At 41.6% G+C, this 23,061-nt stretch overlaps 1 protein-coding gene across 1 annotated transcript; it reads left to right on the top strand.

Moving 5' to 3' along the window:
- Positions 1 to 3,826: 3,826 nt before the first annotated feature.
- On the top strand, positions 3,827 to 9,655 carry LOC115135903 (potassium voltage-gated channel subfamily A member 2). The gene has a single exon (XM_029671088.2). It carries the CDS (start codon positions 3,950 to 3,952, stop codon positions 5,432 to 5,434), a length of 1,485 nt encoding a protein of 494 aa, XP_029526948.1. The 5' UTR covers positions 3,827 to 3,949; the 3' UTR covers positions 5,435 to 9,655.
- Positions 9,656 to 23,061: the final 13,406 nt, after the last annotated feature.

Raw genomic sequence — 23,061 nt, 5'->3', positions numbered from 1 at the left:
ACCACTGATCCTTAGAAATACTGAGACCTGGGGTAATTAAGCATGTTTTACCCCCAGCTAAACAGAGAACCAGGAAAGTGATGCCACTGATTCGGGGATCTGGCACTGAGGAATTGCATAATCTGGCTCAGTCCAGGGTGATTCTTCATGCATGTCATCTCAAATCAATGTCGGAAAATGCCGTTCTCTTTACAATGTATAACGAGGCTGCAATGCATGCATGGTTTTAAGAACGATCCTCTCTTCATAGACAAGCACAGTCATAGCCCCCTGCATGTGTATATCTGTGAGCATTCTGCGTTTTAAACGCTGTAGCGTTTTCAATTAAAGAGAACATAATGCACGGATTGTGATTTTCTTATTGTGCACTTGTCTCTAATTGAGCACTTGTCAATAGCCTACGCATGACTTGTAAACCCACTGGGCACAAACATAAATTCAACGTCTAGTTTTGATTTACATTTGGTTGAGTTGTCACCTAATGTGAATTCAACGTCACATCAACCAACATCTTCACCCTTTAATCTAGTTTAAAAGTTGGGAGAAAAAAATACGAAATTCCCTTAAATTGCTGACTTTTTGCAATACAATCAGTTTGTCATCACATTGACATTTTTGGTTGAAATTACGTGGAAACAACATTGATTCAACCTGTTTTTCTCAGTGGGAATTTATTTTAAATGAATAGTCTACTTTTTAATACTCAAACATGTAGTTAGTAGACTAGGTTTATAGTGATGAGTCATGGTTGCAGATGGAGGTCTTTTAAAATGAGAAAAATATCGGAAAACTGATAGATTATCCTTGCTTGGTTACTCAAACCGTACCCATCAACACAATTTATTAACCCCGTTGGGATTCTATCTTTCTCAGTGTTCGTCTGCATGTTGTCCTTATTTACATATATATGTTTTGTCATATCACACGTTGTAATACAAGTCCGCCTCTACGCCACCTCCCCTCCTTCCTTTTTCTTTGCAGATGTTGCCACTGAGTACCGTACGAGGTCCATTACCTGATGCGGTCAACGTCATATAGCGGCTAAGGACACTTAATGATGCATGGGATTCTGCAGATTTTTTGCACATTTGGATATCACCAGAAGTACCAGTCCTCCAGTACGGAACCTATCTCCTCCGTGTTTGCCAATCGCCACCCTACCACAACCTGCGCGAAGAACTAAGACTGGGAGGTGGAGGCGAGGACACACCCGCATACTGTAGCTCTCCAACACCGGTGCACGCGTGGTGATGCTGCAGACAACAGGATTATCTGATTAACGGTGCAGAGTAGGACATATATTTTTCTTCTTCTCGGGAAATAAAACACACCGCTGGCCGCTGGCAATTTACCCCATTATATCAGGTGACAAATGGGAACAGCAACTAACACCCAGTTTTGAACAAGGTGACTGCTGGTATGTATGTTTTTAATATGTCTGTTTGTTTTGCTATAGGCTACATCACTTTCATTTAGTAAAGAATAATCGACCTCTGCAGTAAAGGGGATACAGTAACATTAGATGACCATTGAACAAAACAGCTATATGCTCAGTATTTATCAATTGAATAGTGTTTCTGGGATACTTCGGGATTTTGGCAATGAAGCCACGAATCTATTTCCCCAGAGCCAGATTAACTCCTGGGTACCATTTTTCTATCTCTGTGTGCAGTTTGAAGGAACTTGCTATCTTGCCTTAGCGCAATGACTTGAAGTCTATGGTAAGAGCTAGCTGTTTAGCATTGTCTCGAAACTACCTCTTAACTTCCTTCACACTGGATGCAGAGACATGCAAACGGTAACGATGAGTTCATCTGACATTGGGGAAGTAGATAAAGCACTTTGTTGCCAAAAATCCCAAAGTATCCCTAACAAAGCTATGCATCTTTATGGCAGATACAAGAGATGGTGTTGGAGGGCAGAGACAGAAGAGATTTCTCTTGAAACCTATTTCCTACTGCAGTTGAATAATGTATGGATGTTTTTGAATATTGCATTTGAGACCAGTCTAAAATGCTTCAACAAAACTGTCTTAAAGTGAATGATGAATAAGTGACATTGAGGGTTTCATGGAACATAAAAATAAATGGTGCATACATTTCACGATTCAGTTATTGCTTTTCAGTGATCAAATCAAATTCAATTGTATTTGTCCCATGCGCCGAATACAACAGGTGTAATAGACCTTACAGTGAAATGCTTACTTACAAGCCCTTAACTAACAATGCCGTTTTGAGAAAATACCTAACAAAAAGTAATAGATAAGAATTTAAAAAATAATTAAAGAGCAGCAGTAAATAAAAATTGCGGAGCTGTATACATGGTGGTACAGGTACAGAGTCAATGTGCGGGGGCACCGGTGTCGAGGTAATTGAGGTAATATGTATATGTGGGGGGTGCAAATAGTCTGGGTAGCCATTTGATTAGCTGTTCAGGAGTCTTATGTCTTGGGAGCAGAAGCTATTTAGGAGCCTCTTGGACCTAGACTTGGCGCTCCGGTACTGCTTGCCCGTGCGGTAGCAAAGAGAACAGTCTATGACTAGGGTGGCTGGAGTCTGACAATTTTTAGGGCCTTCCCCTGACACCGCCTGGTATAGAGGTCCTGGTATAGAAGCTTGGCCCCGGTGATGTACTGGGCCGTACGCAACGATAAGCTAGATAAGGTCTATCTGTATAGATTTGGTGCCTTTACTGCATAGACATATTCATGCATTATTTCACGGCAGGAGGTGAATTGATATTGTCCATGGCAGGGGATCAGAAAGAGCACTACAATATCTATGCGAGTTGTAAACTAGTTGGCTGCATTGCGCTCTGGGTATACAATACATTTCCCCATTAATATGCAAACGTTTATGTGTGTTTTAAAGTGCCCGAATGCTTTGGTTGTAGCCTACAGAAGTATATTTTATTTGATGTCAGTGTTCCATTACAGTATAAAACAGTCGCTCCAAATGTATTGGGACAGTTATTTTGTTGTTTTGGCTCTGTACACCAGCACTTTGCATTTGAAGTGATACCGTGACTATGAGGTTAAAGTCCAGGCAGACAGTTTAATTTGAGGTTATTTTCATCCATATTGGGGGGGAAACGTTTAGAAATGACATCGCTTTTTTTTGTGCATAGTCCTCCCATTTTAGGGCACCGAAAGTATTTGGACAAATTCAATTATATGTGTATTAAAGTAGTCAAAAGTTTAGTATTTGGACCCAGATTTCTAGCATGCAATGGTTACATCAAGCATGTGACTCTATACACTTGTTGAATGCATTTGCTGTTTGTTTTGGTTGTTTCAGATCATTTTGTTCCCAATAGAAATGAATGGTAAATAATGTAATGTGTCATTCCCCAAGTCACTTTTATTGTAAATAAGAATCGAATATGTTTCTAAACACTTCTACGTGAATGTGGATGCTACCATGATTATGGATTATCCTGAATGGATCGTGAATAATGATGAGTGAGAAAGTTACTGGTGTACAAATATCATACCCCGGGAAAAACAATGCTGACCTCCCCTGTTATTGTAATGGTGAGAGGTTAGCATTTTTAGGGGGGGGGGGGGTATGATATTTATGCCTCTTGTAACTTTCTCACTCATCATTATTCACGATTAATTCAAGATAATAATCACGGTAGCATCCACAGCGCCAAAAGAAAAATGTATCACTGTCCCAATACTTTTGGAGCTCACTGTACATGGCTTGAGGACAGACAGACAGACTAACACAAATTCTATCAAATGAATATCTTATGTTATACCAATATGTTATATTATTTAAATTATCTCTGCTATCTATCCCTTTCAGACGGATCAATCCATGAGGTGACATCCTGTGAGATCCTGTGGCCGCCCGGTCTTTACGGCATTGAATCCCCTCCCTCTCCTCCGTCCCCCTCCCAGCAGTTTCCTGGCTGAAAAGCGCAGGCTCCCTGCTCCCCCAGCAGAATGACTGTAGCCACTGGTGACCCCTCTGACGAGGCGGCAGCGCACCCGGGGAACCCGGCTGAGTACGACCCTGACGCTGACCACGAGTGCTGCGAGAGAGTGGTCATCAACATCTCTGGGCTGCGTTTTGAGACACAGCTTAAAACCCTCTCCCAGTTCCCCGACACTCTGCTGGGGGACCCCAAAAAGAGGATGCGCTACTTCGACCCACTGAGGAACGAGTATTTCTTCGACCGGAGCCGCACCAGCTTTGATGCCATTCTCTATTTTTACCAGTCAGGAGGGAGGCTACGGCGGCCGGCCAATGTGACCCTCGATATTTTCTCAGAGGAGATCCGTTTCTATGAGCTGGGGGATGAGGCCATTGAGCTCTTCAGAGAGGATGAGGGTTTCGTCAAGGAGGAAGAGAGGCCACTTCCTGACAATGAGTTTCAGAGGCAAGTGTGGCTGCTCTTTGAGTACCCAGAGAGCTCAGGTCCCGCTAGGATTATCGCTATCATCTCCGTCATGGTCATCCTCATCTCTATCGTAAGCTTCTGCCTGGAAACCCTGCCCATCTTCCGCAACGACGACGACGAACCGCACAGTGTCTTTGACACCAATACCAACACCACAATCTACTTCACGTCCACCTACTTCACCGACCCATTCTTCATCCTGGAGACGCTCTGCATCATCTGGTTCTCCTTTGAGTTCCTGGTGCGCTTGTTCGCCTGCCCCAGCAAATCGGGCTTTTTTGGTAACGTCATGAACATCATTGACGTTGTTGCCATCATCCCTTACTTCATCACCCTGGCCACAGAGCTGGCTGAGAAACCAGAGGATGGCCAGGCGGGTCAGCAAGCCATGTCCCTGGCGATTCTCAGGGTCATCCGTCTAGTGCGAGTCTTCCGAATTTTCAAGCTCTCGCGACACTCCAAGGGGCTTCAGATCCTGGGCCAAACCCTGAAAGCTAGTATGAGGGAGCTCGGTCTGCTGATCTTCTTCCTCTTTATTGGAGTCATACTTTTCTCCAGTGCTGTCTACTTTGCGGAAGCTGATGAGCCCGAATCGCAATTTGAAAGCATCCCAGACGCCTTCTGGTGGGCTGTTGTCTCCATGACGACAGTAGGGTATGGTGACATGGTTCCGACCACCATTGGTGGCAAGATTGTGGGCTCCCTCTGTGCCATTGCAGGTGTGCTGACAATTGCCTTGCCCGTGCCTGTCATTGTTTCCAACTTCAACTACTTCTACCACCGTGAGACAGAGGGCGAGGAGCAGGCCCAGTGTCTAGGCCCAGTCACCAAAGAGGACTCGAATGAAGAGCTGAAAAAGAGCCGGAGCGGCTCAACCATCAGTAAATCAGACTACATGGAGATCCAGGAAGGGGTGAACAACAGTATTGAGGACATCCCTGAAGAGAACCTCAAGACTCAGGCCAACTGCACAACGTTGGCCAACACAAACTATGTCAACATCACCAAAATGCTCACAGACGTGTAGCCAGCCGGCAGGCATTGTCCTCTCGGTGAGGTTGAGGGGTCAAAGGATAGGACAGGTGTGTAGCCTCCTTTTTCACATGTGCTGCTGGAATATCAAGGCAATAGATTCAGGACGTATACCTGTACTCGTCTCTTGTGAGTGGTGAGAAACACCAGAGACCATGTGCTCACTCCTCCCCTAACTCCCCCTGTTAGCTCGTCACACCTTGCCCTCAAACTGACCTTCTGTCAGATTTAAAATCTTATAATCCACATTTTGCTTGTTGATGTCTGCATGGAGTTGGGTTTGTCAGTGTGACTTTTTCAAATAACCTGTTCACAACAGTAGTACAAAAAAGAGGAGAAATGTAGTTAAAAAAAGGGGGAATTTATAGTTTCCAGAATAACCACACCACCAACACTGCTTCAGCCCCCCTGTGCCGGCCCCTACCCTGGCCTCCCTTCATTGCTAAAGGCACACTGCGCTTCTGAAGAGTCTTGTTTGCGTGTTACAATATGCTGCTTCCTGGAGCAAGCGAAACAAACCCGTTCTGTGGTGAACTACTTGGAGATTACAGAACGTGTGAGCATTAAGCAAGCGTGCTGCGCTGCTGAGGCCTGTCATGACCTGAGTCTGAGGAGTGTGATACTGTAGTAGCAGTCCACACGTTTTACGGGATATCAGCTCCAGAAGCTTATGATGGTTTGACTTATTTTCTTCAGTAGACATCAGTATCTGATGAATGACTGAGAATGTCCTTGACTTTTCACTGCTTTAGTCTTACATGATGTATGTGTTTACTGTACATTGCAATGCAAGCATCCCTCCTCCACTCACCTGCATCAGTCTGAACCAGTCTTACTGCAGCTTTGAGGACAAAGTGAATGTCTCTTCCTCTTTCATAAAAAAAAGAAGTGTACTCATTTACATACAGATAGGTAAGTAGTTGTGACTGTAACCGATACAGTAGCTAGATACGGTAGGTAATGTAGGTAGTAACTGTAGCCAGTTGATTGTTGCATGGAGTTCTTAACTGAATGAGTGTTCTCACTCACACAACTATCATTGCTCCAAAGACACAGTTTATTGTCTTGCTCTCTATAACCTTCTATCATACATGTGAAGGGTTGACTATAAAGTGGGTATCATACATGTAAGTATTCACCCCCCATGGATTTTCTCACATTTTGTTGCCTTACAAAGTGGGATTGAAATAGAATTCATTGTGATTTTTTTAGCCAATGATCGCCATAAAATACTCCAGAATGTCAGAGTAAAAAAAAAACATTTAAACACAATTTGACAAAGTATTCACTCCTTTTGTTTACTCAAGCCTAAATGAGTTCAGGAGTAACATTTGTCTTAACAAATCACATAATCATTTACATGGACTCACTCTGTGTGAAATTATAGGGGTTGACATGACATTTGAATAACTACCCCTTCCTCTGTCCCCCATATATACAACATCTGTAACTTCCCTCAGTCAAGTATTGAACCTCGAGCACAGATTCAACTACAAAGACCAGGGAGATTTTCAGAAACCTCATAAAGAAGGACAGGGATTGGTAGATGGGTAACAATAACAAAGTAGACATTGAATATCTCTGTAAGCATGGTCAAGTGAATAATTCTGCTGTTAGATTAGGTATTCAATCACCTAGACACGTCAAACATACAATCGTCCTTCTAGACTGAGCTGCAGGGCAGGAAGGAAACTGCTCAGGGATGTCACCCTGAGGCCATTGGTGATTTTTTAAAACGGCTACGGAGTTCAATGGCTATGATGGGAGAGAACTGATCAACAACATTGTAGTGACTGCACAAAAATGACTTAAAAAGAAGAATCCACATTTTCAGAATATAAATATTCCAAAACATGCATCATGTATGCAACAAGGCACTACATTAATACAGAAAGAAAACATGTTTGGGGAAAATCCAACAGAACACATCACTGGCTGCATCATGGTATGGGTATGAGTTTTTCAGGAGAAAAATAAGTGGGATGAAGCTAATCACTGGCAAAATCCTAGAGATGAATTCACCTTTCAGCAGGACAATAAACAACAACACAAGTGCAAATCTTACACTGGAGTTGCATACCAAGAAGACAGTGAATGTTCTTAGTGGCCAAGTTACAGTTTGACTTAAATCTGCTTGAAAATCTATGGCAGTACTTGAAAATTGCAGTCTAGCCATGATCCCCAACACCTTGACAAAGCTTGAATGATTTTGAAAATAATAATGGACAAATGTTGCACAATCCAGGTGTACAAAGATCCCAGAGACTTACCCAGAAAGACTCATCGCTGCCAATGGTGTTTCAAACATGTGTTGACTCGGGGTGAATACTTGACTAATCAAAGTACTGTATATTAGTGCTTTATTTTTCATTCATCTTTAAAACATTTTGGAACTTTTCTTCCACTTTGACATTACAGAGTATTTGGTGTCGATCGTTGACAACAACAAATGACAAAAAAATTATATCTATTTTATTCCCACTTTGTAACACAATCAAATGTGAAGAAATCCAAGGGGGTGAATACTTATGTTAGGTTATTATCTAACAAGTTACAAGGGTGTCTAAAAGGTTACCATGCCCCAAACCGGCCCTATAGTTTGGAGGATATTGTGTTCCTGACATTTGCCCCAAATATAACATTCCAGCCACACCGCTGAGCTGAAAACATAGAGGTGTTTATATACCGCAGTCATTGCAGCTGAGCTTTAATTTGAGGCAAAATGCATTAGTTAATTACTTACAGTACTCATGCAGTTTAGTTGCAGCATTAATCTCAGTTACAGACAGACTTGTGTGGCCTTGCCTCACGGCTGTCTTGTACAACTGTGTCCATCGTGTCTTCACGATGAGCTATTGGCACAGCTAATGGGACATGTATAAAATGATGCTTCCTCCCTAAACTGCGGTCAATACAAGAAGGCTAACTGAATGCTAACTCTCCTAGTGTTGCATGACCTCAATACATTCACAGAAGCATGTATTTAAGTTCAAGGAAACCTGTGAAAAAACCTACGAAAACTATTTAATAGGATACCTATATTTATCTCAATATACACTTACGTACTTTTAAATGTGATAACAAAGCAATCTGGAACGTATAAGAAGGGGAATTGACATTCAGCTGACGATTTAGAGATGAGGATGACCATGACGGAGATGATAGCGTTAATCCGATAATCCTTGAAGATATGCAGATCGTTGCTATGTTTGCTTTATGATATGAACAATGACACTTGTTATTTCGAGCACTGTTGGGGTAGCCCCATTTCAGGGACTGTCTGTTGGACAGAGTGCCAAAGACATGCATGCGTGTAATACCCTAGCCATTTGGCAGGACAAATGGAGGTACAGTAGTATATCTGTGGTAGATGCATCCCTCAATCCCAAAATATGAGCGCTATCTCAATTCTGTCCTCGTACTCGAAGGAGAGATGGTTTATATATTGCCAACAGCTGAAGTATGTAGCTGTGCAGCAACTCTTAACTACACAGTTCTAGGTCTCTCATGACATTGCTGAGTCTGCTGCCTTTCTACATCTTTTTCATAGTGGTCTTTAGGGCACATGAGAGTAATAGCTGTTTCGCCAGTGCAAATTACATGGTAAATGGATTCAGTCTTATTTACCCTTTGGTAATATTGGTTTGACTCTTAATGTCTAAGGTGTTTCTAATGTGTCTGATCTGTCGGAGGGGATGAGAAAGACCCGTTTACGTTTTTAGGCCTAAATGTCTACTACCATTGCCGCAGTTTGCACTCAGGGTGCCTCGCTAGATAGACAGAAGTGAGGTTCCTATCTCCTGGTTCCTCCCTCTGCCCTTACCATGTTCCTTTCCTGTCTTGTGTCTTCAATTGAAATGAAACGCATTGGAAAGGAACTTGACTCTGACAATAATATGGGTCTGGAACCCTGCTTGTTGATGCTTCCATTTAAAATTATAACAACATGATGTTATTGTGTTCTTACTGTAACACACTTCCCCTCTAATGCACCACCTTGTCCACAACACACATCCTATACATTAACTGTACATGATGTGACTATGTAGGTACACAATTATGTGGTGTGTGTGTGTGTGTGTGTGTGTGTGTGTGTGTGTGTGTGTGTGTGTGTGTGTGTGTGTGTGTGTGTGTGTGTGTGTGGAGCCCACCTCTGAATGTCAGTGTCTTAGCTTGGTTGTACTGCTGCATTAAAGTGACAGTGTGCAACCATTCATGCATGTGTGCATACCATTTTAATTATTTTTTACTGCTCACAGTATGACCAAAAATGACCAAATTGTCTATGCATGCAAATGCATTGTATGTTTTTGTATTATTTTTCTATTTATTTTTCCACACACACTGTCAAATTTAGCAACATATCGAAATAGAAGCACTGTTGTTGAGTGTCAATGATTTGCTTTTTAGATGCTCTAAGCACAAGCACAAATGGAGTATACCCATTTGTATCACTGGCCTTTTCAGATTTACTATGTATGTCAAATGTTTATTTGCAAAATGGAGTGTCGCAAAATTGAAAATGTATATTTTGCTTTATAGTAAGCATCTCTATACCATTTTAACTCAAAGTGTACAGAGGGTTCCACCAGCAAAATCACAGTCAGAAGGATTCAGAAAATGCACTGCAAAGTCTATCCAGAGAAGCACTCTAGATTGGAAATATAGACACACATAGGCCTGGGTGTAGAATGGAAGGTGAACTCACAATGTGATTCAATGGAAGGTGACCTCACAATGCAGTTCAATGGAAGGTGACCTCACAATGCAGTTCAATGGAAGGTGACCTCACAATGCAGTTCAATGGAAGGTGACCTCACAATGCGATTCAAACAAAGTAGAGTTTCTGCTGTGTGAATTTTTTTCTCCAGATTCTAGGTTTGTTTGAAATGTAATAGTGAGAGTTGTAATCGATGATTAGGGCCCCCCTCCCCCCACACTTTTACAGAGAAATTACAGGCCTCAATTGATTCAATAAATAAGAATACAGGAAAACTGCACTACGGGTTCAAAAATGCTATGCTCTATTGGAGGCCGTAAGTAACTGGGTTAACGGTGAATATTTCCGCAAGCTGTACCTCTCACCAACATTGTCATTGAATATGAGTGTGAAACTTTCCTGAGTGAAACCGCAGTGTGATTTTCCTTCTGTAAATTGTTTGAATTTGGGACACAGTGAAAGCCTTGTATTGCACCGTATGCTTTCCATCACCAAAAAAGTAAACGTGCAAGTATCTAAACAAGTAGTAGCTATACAATTGACTGCATATGCATGTGTTTTAGAACAAGAGAGTGTGTTTCTGTGGTCTCAAAGTGAATGGTACTGTGGCAACACTGTTACAGTATAGCTGTTTCACCTTCAACCCTCCCACACATCATGGTGGCCTGACTACTACTTTCTGCTTTGGTACAAAGGACAATGTTTTTTTTTTTTAATGAAAATAAATGTATGGAAATACTGTGCATAACAATATTGGATTAAGAAGACAAAAAAACAGTACTATAATGCTATGCGAAGTCTGGATTTAAAGTAGTATGAACTGCACTTTACAGGAACAAAAAGACAATCTGCAGACAAGAAAAATGCATCAAACTAAAATGCATATAATCCTTCCAAATGATCATAACCATGATAACAAAGTAATATCAATAATGAAGACAATAATAATTCAACCAAACTGTGTTGTGTGTTTTTAAGGTGTGAGATTACTTTTTGGTGGACTAGCTATATTTTGTTTTTGTTTTATGCCAGTGTCCGTGTGCATTTTCAACATGAATTTTTGTATTTGATGCATTGCACCATAATTAGCACAACCTCAAAACCTGGAAATAAAGAATAGAAAGGCATGCATAGAGGTAAAATATAAACTAAATGTAAGTATATACAGTGGGGAGAAGTATTTGATACACGGCCGATTTTGCAGGTTTTCCTACTTACAAAGCATGTAGAGGTCTGTAATTTTTATCATAGGTACCACTTCAACTGTGAGAGACGGAATCTAAAACAAAAATCCAGAAAATCACATTGTATGATTTTTAAGTAATTAATTTGCATTTTATTGCATGACATAAGTATTTGATACATCAGAAAAGCAGAATTTAATATTTGGTACAGAAACCTTTGTTTGCAAATACAGAGATCATACGTTTCCTGTAGTTCTTGACCAGGTTTGGCCCACTCCTCCATACAGACCTTCTCCAGATCCTTCAGGTTTCAGGGGCTGTCGCTGGGCAATACGGACTTTCAGCTCCCTCCAAAGATTCTCTATTGGGTTCAGGTCTGGAGACTGGCTAGGCCACTCCAGAACCTTGAGATGCTTCTTACGGAGCCACTCCTTAGTTGCCCTGGCTGTGTGTTTCGGGTCGTTGTCATGCTGGAAGACCCAGCCACGACCCATCTTCAATGCTCTTACTGAGGGAAGGAGGTTGTTGGCCAAGATCTCGCAATACATGGCCCCATCCATCCTCCCCTCAATACGGTGCAGTCGTCCTGTCCCCTTTGCAGAAAAGCATCCCCAAAGAATGATGTTTCCACCTCCACACCTCCATGGTTGAGATGATCTTCTTGGGGTTGTACTCATCCTTCTTCTTCCTCCAAACACAGCGAGTGGAGTTTAGACCAAAAAGCTCTATTTTTGTCTCATCAGACCACATGACCTTCTCCCATTCCTCCTCTGGATCATCCAGATGGTCATTGGCAAACTTCAGACGGGCCTGGACATGCGCTGGCTTGAGCAGGGGGACCTTGCGTGCTCTGCAGGATTTTAATCCATGACGGCGTAGTGTGTTACTAATGGTTTTCTTAGAGACTGTGGTCCCAGCTCTCTTCAGGTCATTGACCAGGTCCTGCCGTGTAGTTCTGGACTGATCCCTCACCTTCCTCATAATCATTGATGCCCCACGAGGTGAGATCTTGCATGGAGCCCCAGACCGAGGATGATTGACCGTCATCTTGAACTTCTTCCATTTTCTAATAATTGCGTCAACAGTTGTTGCCTTCTCACCAAGCTGCTTGCCTATTGTCCTGTAGCCCATCCCAGCCTTGTGCAGGTCTACAATTTTACCCCTGATGTCCTTACACAGCTCTCTGGTCTTGGCCATTGTGGAGAAGTTGGAGTCTGTTTGATTGAGTGTGTGGACAGGTGTCTTTTATACAGGTAACGAGTGGAGAACAGGAGGGCTTCTTAAAGAAAAACTAACAGGTCTGTGAGAGCCGGAATTCTTACTGGTTGGTAGGTGATCAAATACTCATGTCATGCAATAAAATGCAAATTAATTACTTAAAAATCATTCAATGTGATTTTCTGGATTTTTGTTTTAGATTCTGACTCTCACAGTTGAAGTGTACCTATGGTAAAAATTACAGACCTCTACATACTTTGTAAGAAGGAAAACCTGCAAAATCGGCAGTGTATCAAATATTTGTTCTCCCTACTGTATATACAGTACCAGTCAAAAGTTTGGACACACCTACTCATTCAAGGGTTTTTCTTTAATTTTCCTATTTTCTACATTGTAGAACAATAGTGAAGACATCAACACTATGAAATAGCACATATGGAGTCATGTAGCAACCAAAAAGTGTTGAACAAATCTTCAAAGTAGCCCCCCTTTGCCTTGATGACAGCTTTGCACACTCTTGGAATTTTCTCAACCAGCTTCATGAGGGTAGTCACCTGGAATGCATTTCAATTAACAGGTGTGCAATGTTAAAAGTTATGTTGTGGAATTTCTTTCCTTCTTAATGTGTTTGACCCAATGAGTTGTGTTGTGATGAGGTAGGGATGATATACAGAATATAGCCCTGTTTGGTAAAAGACCAAGTCCATATGGCAAAAACTGCTCAAATAAGCAAAGTCCATCATTACTTTCAGACTTAAAGGTCAGTCAATCCGTAAAATGTCAAGAACTTTGGAAGTTTCTTCAAGTGCAGTTGTAAAAACCATCAGTCGTTATGATGAAACTGGCTCTCATGAGGACCACCATATGAAAGGAAGACCCAGAGTTACCTCTGCCTCAGAGGATAAGTTCATTAGAGTTACCAGCCTTAGAAATTGCAGTCAAAGTAAATGCTTCACAGAGATCAAGTAACAGACACATCTCAACAAATTTGTGATTTTTAGTTCCAACCACCGTGTCTTTGTGAGACGCAGAGTAGGTGAACGGATGATCTCTGCATGTGTGGTTCCCACCATGAAACATAGAGGAGGTGTGATGGTGTGGGGGTGCTTTGCTGGTTATACTGTCGTGATTTTTTTAGAATTCAAGGAAGACTTCACAGCATTCTGGAGTGATGCGCCATCCCATCTGGTTTATGCTTAGTGGGACTATATATTTTTTTCAGCAGGACAAACACCTCCAGGCTGTGTAAGGGCTATTTGACAAAGAAGGAGAGTGATGGAGTGCTGCATCAGATGACCTGGCCTCCACAATCACCCGACCTCAACCCAATTGAGATGGTTTGGGACCGCAGAGTGAAGGAAAAACAGCCAAAAAGTGCTCAGCATATATGGGAATTCCTTCAAGACTTTTGGAAAAGCATTCCAGGTGAAGCTGGTTGAGAGAATGCCACGTGTGTAAAGCTGTCATCAAGGCAAAGGGTGGCTACTTTGAAGAATCTGTTTGACACTTATTTGGTTACTACATGATTCCACATGTTATTTCATGGTTTTGATGTCTTCACTATTGTTCTACAATGTAGAAAATAGTACAAATTAAGAAAAACCCTTGAATGAGTAGGTGTGTCCAAACGTTTGACTAGTACTGTATATAATGTAACACATTTGAAATCACATACAGTACCTTAGGCTACAATAATTGTTAATGCATATGTATTTGATTATACTTAAGCAATAAGGTTTCCGAGGGGGTGTGGTACAGTATATGGCCAAAATACCACGGCTAAGGGCTGTTCTTACGCATGACGCAACACGGAGTGCCAGGATACAGCCCTTAGCCGTGGTATATTGGTCATATACCACAAACCGCCATGGTGTCTTATTGCTATTACTAACTGGTTAACAAGGTAATTAGAACAGTAAAATAAATGTTTTATCACACCTGTGGTATACAGTCTGAAATACCATGGCTTTTCACCCAATCAGCATTCAGGGCTCAAACCACCCAGTTTGTCATTTAATTTTCTAACACATCAATTCAATTAGACATGCATCCAAATGTATCATGGCTCTCACTGAGAATGATGGTCTGTATATTTCATTGTTTGAGAGTGAGAATAATTTGACATTATATTGAACATCTTTCCTTACATCTTTTTAATGCTAACGATGTGAAGGGAAATCTTAGCAGAACCATTGCTAGCTGTTTGTGACGATACAAAGGGCTATGAATCGATCAAAGAATGCTTTGGTGTTATTCTTAGTACATTCAGCCAAGAGTCTTTGTAGCCCTCGGCTGTGTGGAGGACATTTTAAATGCCTCCTGGCATTTTGGTTGCTTCACCCTTTAAGTGCACTGTATATGCTCTTTGCAATTTAGAGAGAGAGAGAGAGAGCAAGGAATGTACTATTAATAGCCCTTTTGTTGAAGAGAGAGAGATTGGGGGAAAGAGAGAGGGAGGGGATATGAGAGAGAGAAAGAGATATGGGAGCGAAAGATAGGGGAGTGGGCGGGAGAGAGACTCGAGCAGGAGAGGAGCGTGAGAGAGGGAGGAGAAGGAGGAGGGGTACATTCTTTAAGGAATCCTTCACAGTGGACTTTCTGACTCTCTTGTCCCAGTCCACCATCGCTTGATAATTAGGGAGGAGACTGAGACGGGCTACAGTAGATGTTTGCATTCATCCATTTCCATGACTCCTTCTCCAAGGGGAAATAGATGCGAGAGAGAGAGAGCATTCGTTGTCAGGCTCATGAATTCTTCCATGGCAGTATCGACAGAAGCTCTGTTTGCTGCAACCAGATGGCAATTAATCACAGCTATACATCTGGGGTGCTGTTATAGTCTATTCATACTCTACTTCCCTGTCCTAATTGTATTCCATCTATGGTGGGTTGGGTTTCTGTGTCCTCTATGGGATTGCTTACTGTCACCAAAGTAGTATAATGTGCCATGACATTTAAGGTGTGCCAGAAGTAGTCAGATCCAAATTCAGATTTTATATGAAACATAATGTTTTAGTGCTGCACTGCTCATGCTTGGCACTGTGCATTGGAACTGCAGGCCTATGTTTCTCTGCTGTAGCTATTACAGTAAGTTACTTTGATTCTGAATTGCAGTGCAGCGCTGTGCAGCTCTGCAGCTATGCACCGCGGCTAAAAGGAGAGACAGGAGAAAGAGGGTGTCAGTGAGAGACGGGGAGAGACGGGGAGAGACGAAGAGAGGAGAACGGAACAGAACAGAGAGAGACGGAGATACAGAGAATATTTGTATTTATTATGGTACCCCTACTCTTCCGGGGATCCAGCAAAATCAAGGCAGTTATATACACTTAAAAAAACATTACATTACATTTCAAAATATACTGTATCTACATTACAATATCTATGTGTACGTGTGTGTTTAGTGCGAATGTTGTTGTGTGTGTGTGTGTGTGTGTGTCTATGCCTGTGTCTCTTCACAGTCTCAGCTGTTCTATAAAGGTGCATTTTTATCTGTTTTTTTTTAATCAAATTTTACTGCTTGAATGAGTTACTTGATGTGGAATAGAGTTCCATGTAGTCATGGCTCTATGTAGTACTGTTTGCTTCCCATGTTCTGTTCTGGACTTGGGGACTGTGAAGAGACCTCTGGTGGTATGTCTTGTGGGGTATGCATGGGTGCCTGAACTGTGTGCTAGTAGTTTAAACAGACCGCTTGGTGCATTCAAAATAGCAATACTTCTCACAAGTACAAGTAGTGGGCGGCAGGTAGCCTAGTGGTTAGAGTGTTTGGCCAATAACTGAAAAGTTGCTGGTTTGAATCCCTGAGCTGACAAGGTAATACTCTGTCGTTTCATCCCTGAACAAGGCAGTTAACCCACTGTAGGCTGTCTTTGTAAATAAGAATTTGTTCTTAACTGACTTGTCTAGTTAAATTGAAGAAAGAAACTAGTGATGAAGTCAATCTCTCCTCTACTTTGAGCCAGGAGAGATTGACATGTATATTATTAACGTTTAGGTCTCAGTGTACATTTAAGGGCCAGCCGTGCTGCCCTGTTCTGGGCTAATTGCAATTTCCCTAAGTGTCTCTTTGTGGCACCTGACCACCAGCGGAGGCTGCTGAGGGGAGGATGGCTCATAATAATGGCTGGAACGGCGCAAATGGAATGGTGTCATTTCATTCCACTATTTCCGCTCCAGCCATTACCATGAGCCCGTCCTCCCCAATTAAAGTGCCATCAACCTTCTGTGCTGACTACAGGACTAGAGCCTGTAGGACCTGCCTTGTCAGCCTGGTCTCATAGACTAGATGTAACATATTAAATGTAAATCCGGGACACTGAAATTGTTATGATATGTTATGTTTGGTATGGTTACGTAAGACAATGGTTACTTAAGGCATGATGGGTGGGTGGGCGTATAACGCGAACCTCTAGCAAACCCAAATGTTGCATGTTTGAATCTCATCACGGACAACTTTAATATTTTAGCAACTTTTCAACTACTTACTAATTTTGAGCTACTTTGGCAATGACTTAGCAAGTTAGCTAACCCTGCCATTAACCTTAATCCTTTAAACTAACTTTAACCCTAACCCGTAGTCTAGCTAATATTAGCCAGCTAGCATTAGCTGCCTAGACACCTAGCTAATGTTAGCCACAACAAATTGGAATTCGTAACATATCATACATTTTTCAGATTCAAATAATACTTTTTGCAAATTCGTAACATATTGCATCTTTTGCAAATTCGTAACATATCATATGAATTGTAATTTGTAACATTATACATATCATCCACAAATTAATACATACAATATGAAACTTAAAATATCATACAAAATGTAGTACTTTATCATGGACAGACCTCTCCTCATCTTAGCTGCTGTTGCATCAATATATTTTGACCATGACAGTTCACAATCCAGTGTTACTCCATAAAGTTGTCTGCACAACTTTCTCAATTATGCACATGTTTAATTGCAATATTTTCTTAGGGTTTAGGGTTTAATGAATGATTTGTCCCAAATACAATGCTTTTAGTTTTTAAAATATTTAAGACTAAATTATTTATTGCACCCATTCTGAAACTGACTGCAGTTTTTTGTTAAGTGTTGGAGTCATTTCACTTGCTGTGGTAGCTGACAGGTATAGTTTTGAGTCATCAGCATACATAGACACACAGGCTTTACGTAGAGATAGTGGCAGGTCATTGGTAAAGTTTGAAAAAAGAGAATGACCTAGTCAACTGCCCTGGGGAATGCCTGGCTCTACCAGGATTATGTTGGAGAGGCTTCCATTAAAGAACCCCCTCCGTGTTTTGTTAGACCGGTAACTCTCAATCCACAATATATTAGGAGATGTAAAGCCATAACACATAAGTTTTTCCAACAGCAGATTATTATTGATCATGTCAAAGGCTTCAGTGAAGTATAACAAAACAGCTCCCACAATCTTTTTATAATCAATTTCTCTCAGCCAATCATCAGTCATTTATGTAAGTGCCATACATGTTGAATTCCCTTCCCTATAAGTGGCTGTTTGAGCCAGAAAAGAAAAGTGCTTTGCTATTCTTGGCTAGCAGAATGACTTTTGCTTCCCTCCAGGCCTGAAGGCGCTCACTTTCGTCTAAACTTAGATTGAAGAGATGGCAAATAGGAGTGGCAATATCGTCCACTATCATCCTAGTTAATTTTCTATCCAAGTTGTCAGACCCAGGTGATTTGTCATTGTTGATAGACAACAATAATTTTTTCACTTCTTCCACACTCACTTTACGGAATTCAAAGTGACAATGCTTGTCTTTCGTAATTTGTTATTGGCATATCATGCCTATATTTTCTAATCTTGCCAATGAAAAAAATCATTAAAGTAGTTGGCAGTATCAGTTGGTGTTGTGATGAATAAGCCATCTGATTCAATCAATGATGGAGCAGAGTTCGCCTTTTTGCCCAAAACTTCATTTAAGTTGCTCCAAAGCTTTTTAATACAATTCATTATATAATGTATTGTTGTTTCATAGTACAATTTCTTCTTCTTTTTGTTCAGTTTAGTCACATGATTTCTCAATTTACAGTACGTTTGCCAATCGGCAGTGCAGCTAGACTTATGTGCCGTTCCTTTTGCCTCATTCCTTTTGCCTCATCCATCTCAACCATTTTACAGTCATTTTCTTAATGGGTACAAGCTTATTAGTAACTGGAATAAGCAATTTCATAAATGTGTCAAGTTTAGCACATGGTTGCTCCTCATCATACACCACAGACCAGCAAACATTATTTACATATTCAACATAGGAATCACTACAAAACTTGTGGTATGACTTCTTATACACTATATTAGTACCAGCCTTTGGAACTTTGGTTTTCCTAGAATGGCTACTATATTGTGATCACTACATCCAATGGATTTGGATACTGCTCTAGGGCAGATTTCTGCAGCATTAGTAAAGATGTGATCAATACATGTGGACGATTTCATTCCTGTGCTGTTTGTAAATACCCTGGAAGGTTGACTGATAGCCTGAACCAGGTTGCAGACACTGGTTACAGTTTGAAGCTTTTTCTTGAGAGGGCAGCATGATGAAAGCCTGTCAATATTTAGGTCACCCAGAAAATATACCTCTCCGTTGATATCACATACATTATCAAGCATTTCACACATATTATCCAGATACTGACTGTTAACACTTGTTGGTCTATAGCAGCTTCCCACAAGAATGGGCTTCAGGTGAGGCAGGTGAACCTCAACAAGGGATATACTGTAGTTCGCAATCGTTAGCTAACATATTCCATTTGTCTTGTGTTAGCGAATGGTCTGAGATGGTAATGTGCAGTGAACGTGAGTGTCTGTTTCGGGTCTAAACTGCCAATGCAAATAAATAATAAGTGGCCAGGTAGGCTTTCTATTACATGTAGTAGGAATAGCTAAATTATTGCAGCTACAATTTCACATTAAGCCTTACCAAAAATATCTGTTTGATGTTTCTCCGTGACATTTTGGAATGTTCATTCAAATCGTTCAACTGACATTGTCACTTAAGTAACAATGTCGAACTGAAGCTGTGTTGAACTCAACTCTGTAGCCATATTACTTCAACAGCATTTGACATGAGATCCTTTCGAAGCGATACAGGAATATCCCTCCCAACATAAACGGCAACACCACCATTGGCATTCCTGTCTCTTCTGACAACGTTGAAACCATGTATTGCTACCACTGAATCATCAAATGTATAATCTAATTGAGTTCCAGAGATTGTCAGTATATGAACTTGATCTGTTACTAGCAAGTTATCGATTTCATGAACCTTGTTTCTTAGACTACATATGTTACTGTTGATCTATTTCTAGCACTTTTCTGGTATTCTTGATTGTTTTTATTGCTTTACTGGGAGGCTTATCAGAGGTAGATATGACAGTGATATTTATGTTAGAGCTGATAGCGCAGAGTGAGCTGCACACAGTGTACTTCCTACTAGGGTCTCAGTGCTCACAGTATAACTCAGGTTCATAGGCACCTGATTACTGCACACAATAGCTGTTGGATTGACAGATGCATTCCGTGGAGTTAGAGGGACATAAATTAGGTTACTTACATTATGATTGCCAACGCCCCTGGGACAATGTACATTTGCAGTAGCCTGCTGAATCTTTCACACCCATAGCCCAGCGATGGTACCGGGCCTGAAATAACTGGCCACCTTTTGGAATCTTTCAGCGCAAGGATCAGTTCTTTAAAATCCATTGGGCAGGGAGAGACAGGGAGAAACAGAGAAAAGAGAGGAGGGAGAGACAGGGAAGCAAGGAGAGGAGGACATGGAGAGACAGAGAAAGGAGAGACAGGTGGGCAGGGAGAGACAGGAAACAATGAAAGAAGGGTAGGGAGAGACAGAGAAAGGAGGGCAGGGAGAGACTGGTGGGAGGGGAGCAGGGAAAGGTGTGGTGAAACAGCCTGTGCTCTCTGGCATCTCTACCCAGGATAGGGGATCCCACGACGGGGGCTGGTGGCCACACATGATTTGCCCTAGTGTCAGGAAGAATCGTGTGTGTGCATGCATGCGTATGTGTGCAGTGTGTGCAGGTGCATGTGTTTCTGTGTTTCTCTGTGTGTGTGCCAATGTGTGTGTGTGCCAGTGGTAGAAGCACGACTGAGCAATCGTAAAGGCAGCCATTTTGCTCAGCAGCTCATAATGAGGAATACAACGCTGTGCCTATGAACCAACGGGAACCCAATATCTGTAGCTAGCACACTGTAACAAAGGGGACTTCTTCCTCACTCATATGTTTTCTCTGGGCTGCAGATTTTTATTTATTTATGCCAAAATAAGTTAAACTTCCTGCAATAGCAGGGTTGGTTATTAAATTATCCAACTTGAAAAGTTGGAGGTTAGTTGAAGTCACTCCAGCAGCAACCTCACATCAATTGTTGGTTTAAAAACAGTGGTTGGGTAGAAAAATAACTACACTAAAATGTTCCCCCTCATGCTCATGGAGGCTTGCCCCCTCATTCAAGGTGAAAACTAAGCAGAACACATTACTGCCCTCTAGAGGATTTTCCTTACACCGTGACATCTCCCTCATTCGCTCCTCCATTTTCTCTTGCCTGCATGTGGACTGCAGATCACACCATCCACATTTTGTGGCTGAGGCAGTGTTGTGTAGCCTGTCTGTGTGTGATCTCCCACAATTTGCCCTGTGAGGAGGTAACAAATAGGGAGAAGTAATTGAAGAGAGTTGTAGCAGAGGCATCGCAATGAGATTTCAATGTACATAATATGCACATAAACTTTTACATTTATATTAGCAATGGAATGTCAGGTGCCTCGACAGGGATCGGGGGCTTGGCAACGGACATTCTTGCTTCGCAGCTTAAATTTACCGTAAATGACCCAGTTTAGCCACCAGCCAAGCCAGTCAGCATGGTTTTAGCAAACTATTCAACTTTGCAAGCAGCTTTTCAGTTAAAGGGTTTATTTTCTTGTCTGTACACTCATTACATTTTAGCTTCAAGACAACACAGTTACTGCTAGCTAGCTAGCTTGCTAAAGCTAACAACATGCTTCATCAAGAAACGTTGGCCTATCAAAAATGAACAATTACCCCTCTTATATGAATATAAAAGTACAGTAGGCCTATCTTACAACTTAGCTTATCAAATTTACCTTTAAACAAACCAGGATTTTTTCAAATCAGTATAATGCAAATCATTACATGTGGTAAAAGCAAGTTGCGACTGAAAACTTTTGTAATTCACCGGGGAGTTGAGATCAGTAGGTGCAGTGCAGCCAAGCATCGTTTACCTTTTTTTTAAGCTAGTGCGACAATTTCAGAATGTAACAAGCTATTACTGCAATTTTTACTGTAGGAGCATTTCGCTTGAAGAGACAATTCCTGTTTACATCTGAATGCTCAGAGAGGGGTTCTCTCGGCCCGAGTCTCGCCTGTGACCTCCGGAAAGCGGCGTTGGCGACGCGAGCATTGCATTTCACAAGATTACACCACAGTAAAAGGTCTCGAAACCTCTAAAGAGTCTATCGTTGTGTAAAACGCCCTATGCTCAGCCATCCATTTGGCAGTGTCCCTCCCCTGGGAACATCAACCTGTCAGGCCCAACAGGAGAGCAAGAGAGAGCTAACTCCCACACAACAGCACACAGCATGATATGATAGGACAGCATGACGCCTGGCTGATGTTGATACTGTGGAAAATTCTTTATTTCACAAGACAATGAGGGCTGAGTGAACTACATTGGACAGCTGAGGAGACGGTGATGTTTGGATTTAGGCTATTTGTATCGTCATTGTGTACGTACACAGTACCAGCTGTGTCAGCTGATACAGGACTAATTTAAAGGCATAGTTCACCCAAACACAAAATGATACCTCAGGAGTTCAGACACCATTTAGCAGTATAACTTCAATTAAAGAAGACCAAGCTGTTTGGGTTTTATTCATCTGATATGGTATCAAGCTTAACAGATGCTGCATTTCCTAATTGTCATACATGTATTACGAGGCTATAAATACTGTACATGCTAACCTTTCATCCACAGAGACGTCTTAGAGAAAGAGAAAAAGCGAATCATCAGTCTAATCAGTCACTGACCTCACCTTGATCACGATCACTTCCTGTTGGGGTCAGACTGTACCGTACTTTGCCTCACTGATGGGTGTTTCTTCGTTCCATCTTGTAAGATATTGATGTTGTATGGAGCCATTTCCAACAAACCAACCAGTGTAAGGATGTCAGAGTCCTAAAATATCCCATGTGAGTTAATATTTCATAGCCATCTAGGTCCTTAGGCTTCTCCCCCCTTCATATCCCACTTCTACAGTAGCTCCTGGCTCAGAGATGGGAGATTGTACAGAGAGCAGTGCAGAGGAAACCAAGAAGTCTCTCCCAATCCACCGAAGATAGATCATAGCAAGGTGTTCCACTTCCTCTAGCCTTTGCTAGTCTCAACTAATGCATGTTGATGATGCAATTTACATTTTCATTAAAGGTTAACATTTAGGGATTGAATG

The sequence above is a fragment of the Oncorhynchus nerka genome, linkage group LG2 (assembly GCF_034236695.1).
Source record: "Oncorhynchus nerka isolate Pitt River linkage group LG2, Oner_Uvic_2.0, whole genome shotgun sequence".
In the NCBI taxonomy this organism is placed as follows: Eukaryota; Metazoa; Chordata; class Actinopteri; order Salmoniformes; family Salmonidae; genus Oncorhynchus; species Oncorhynchus nerka.
Note: the sequence above shows the minus strand (reverse complement) of the source record. Positions and strands in the feature narration are given on the sequence as shown.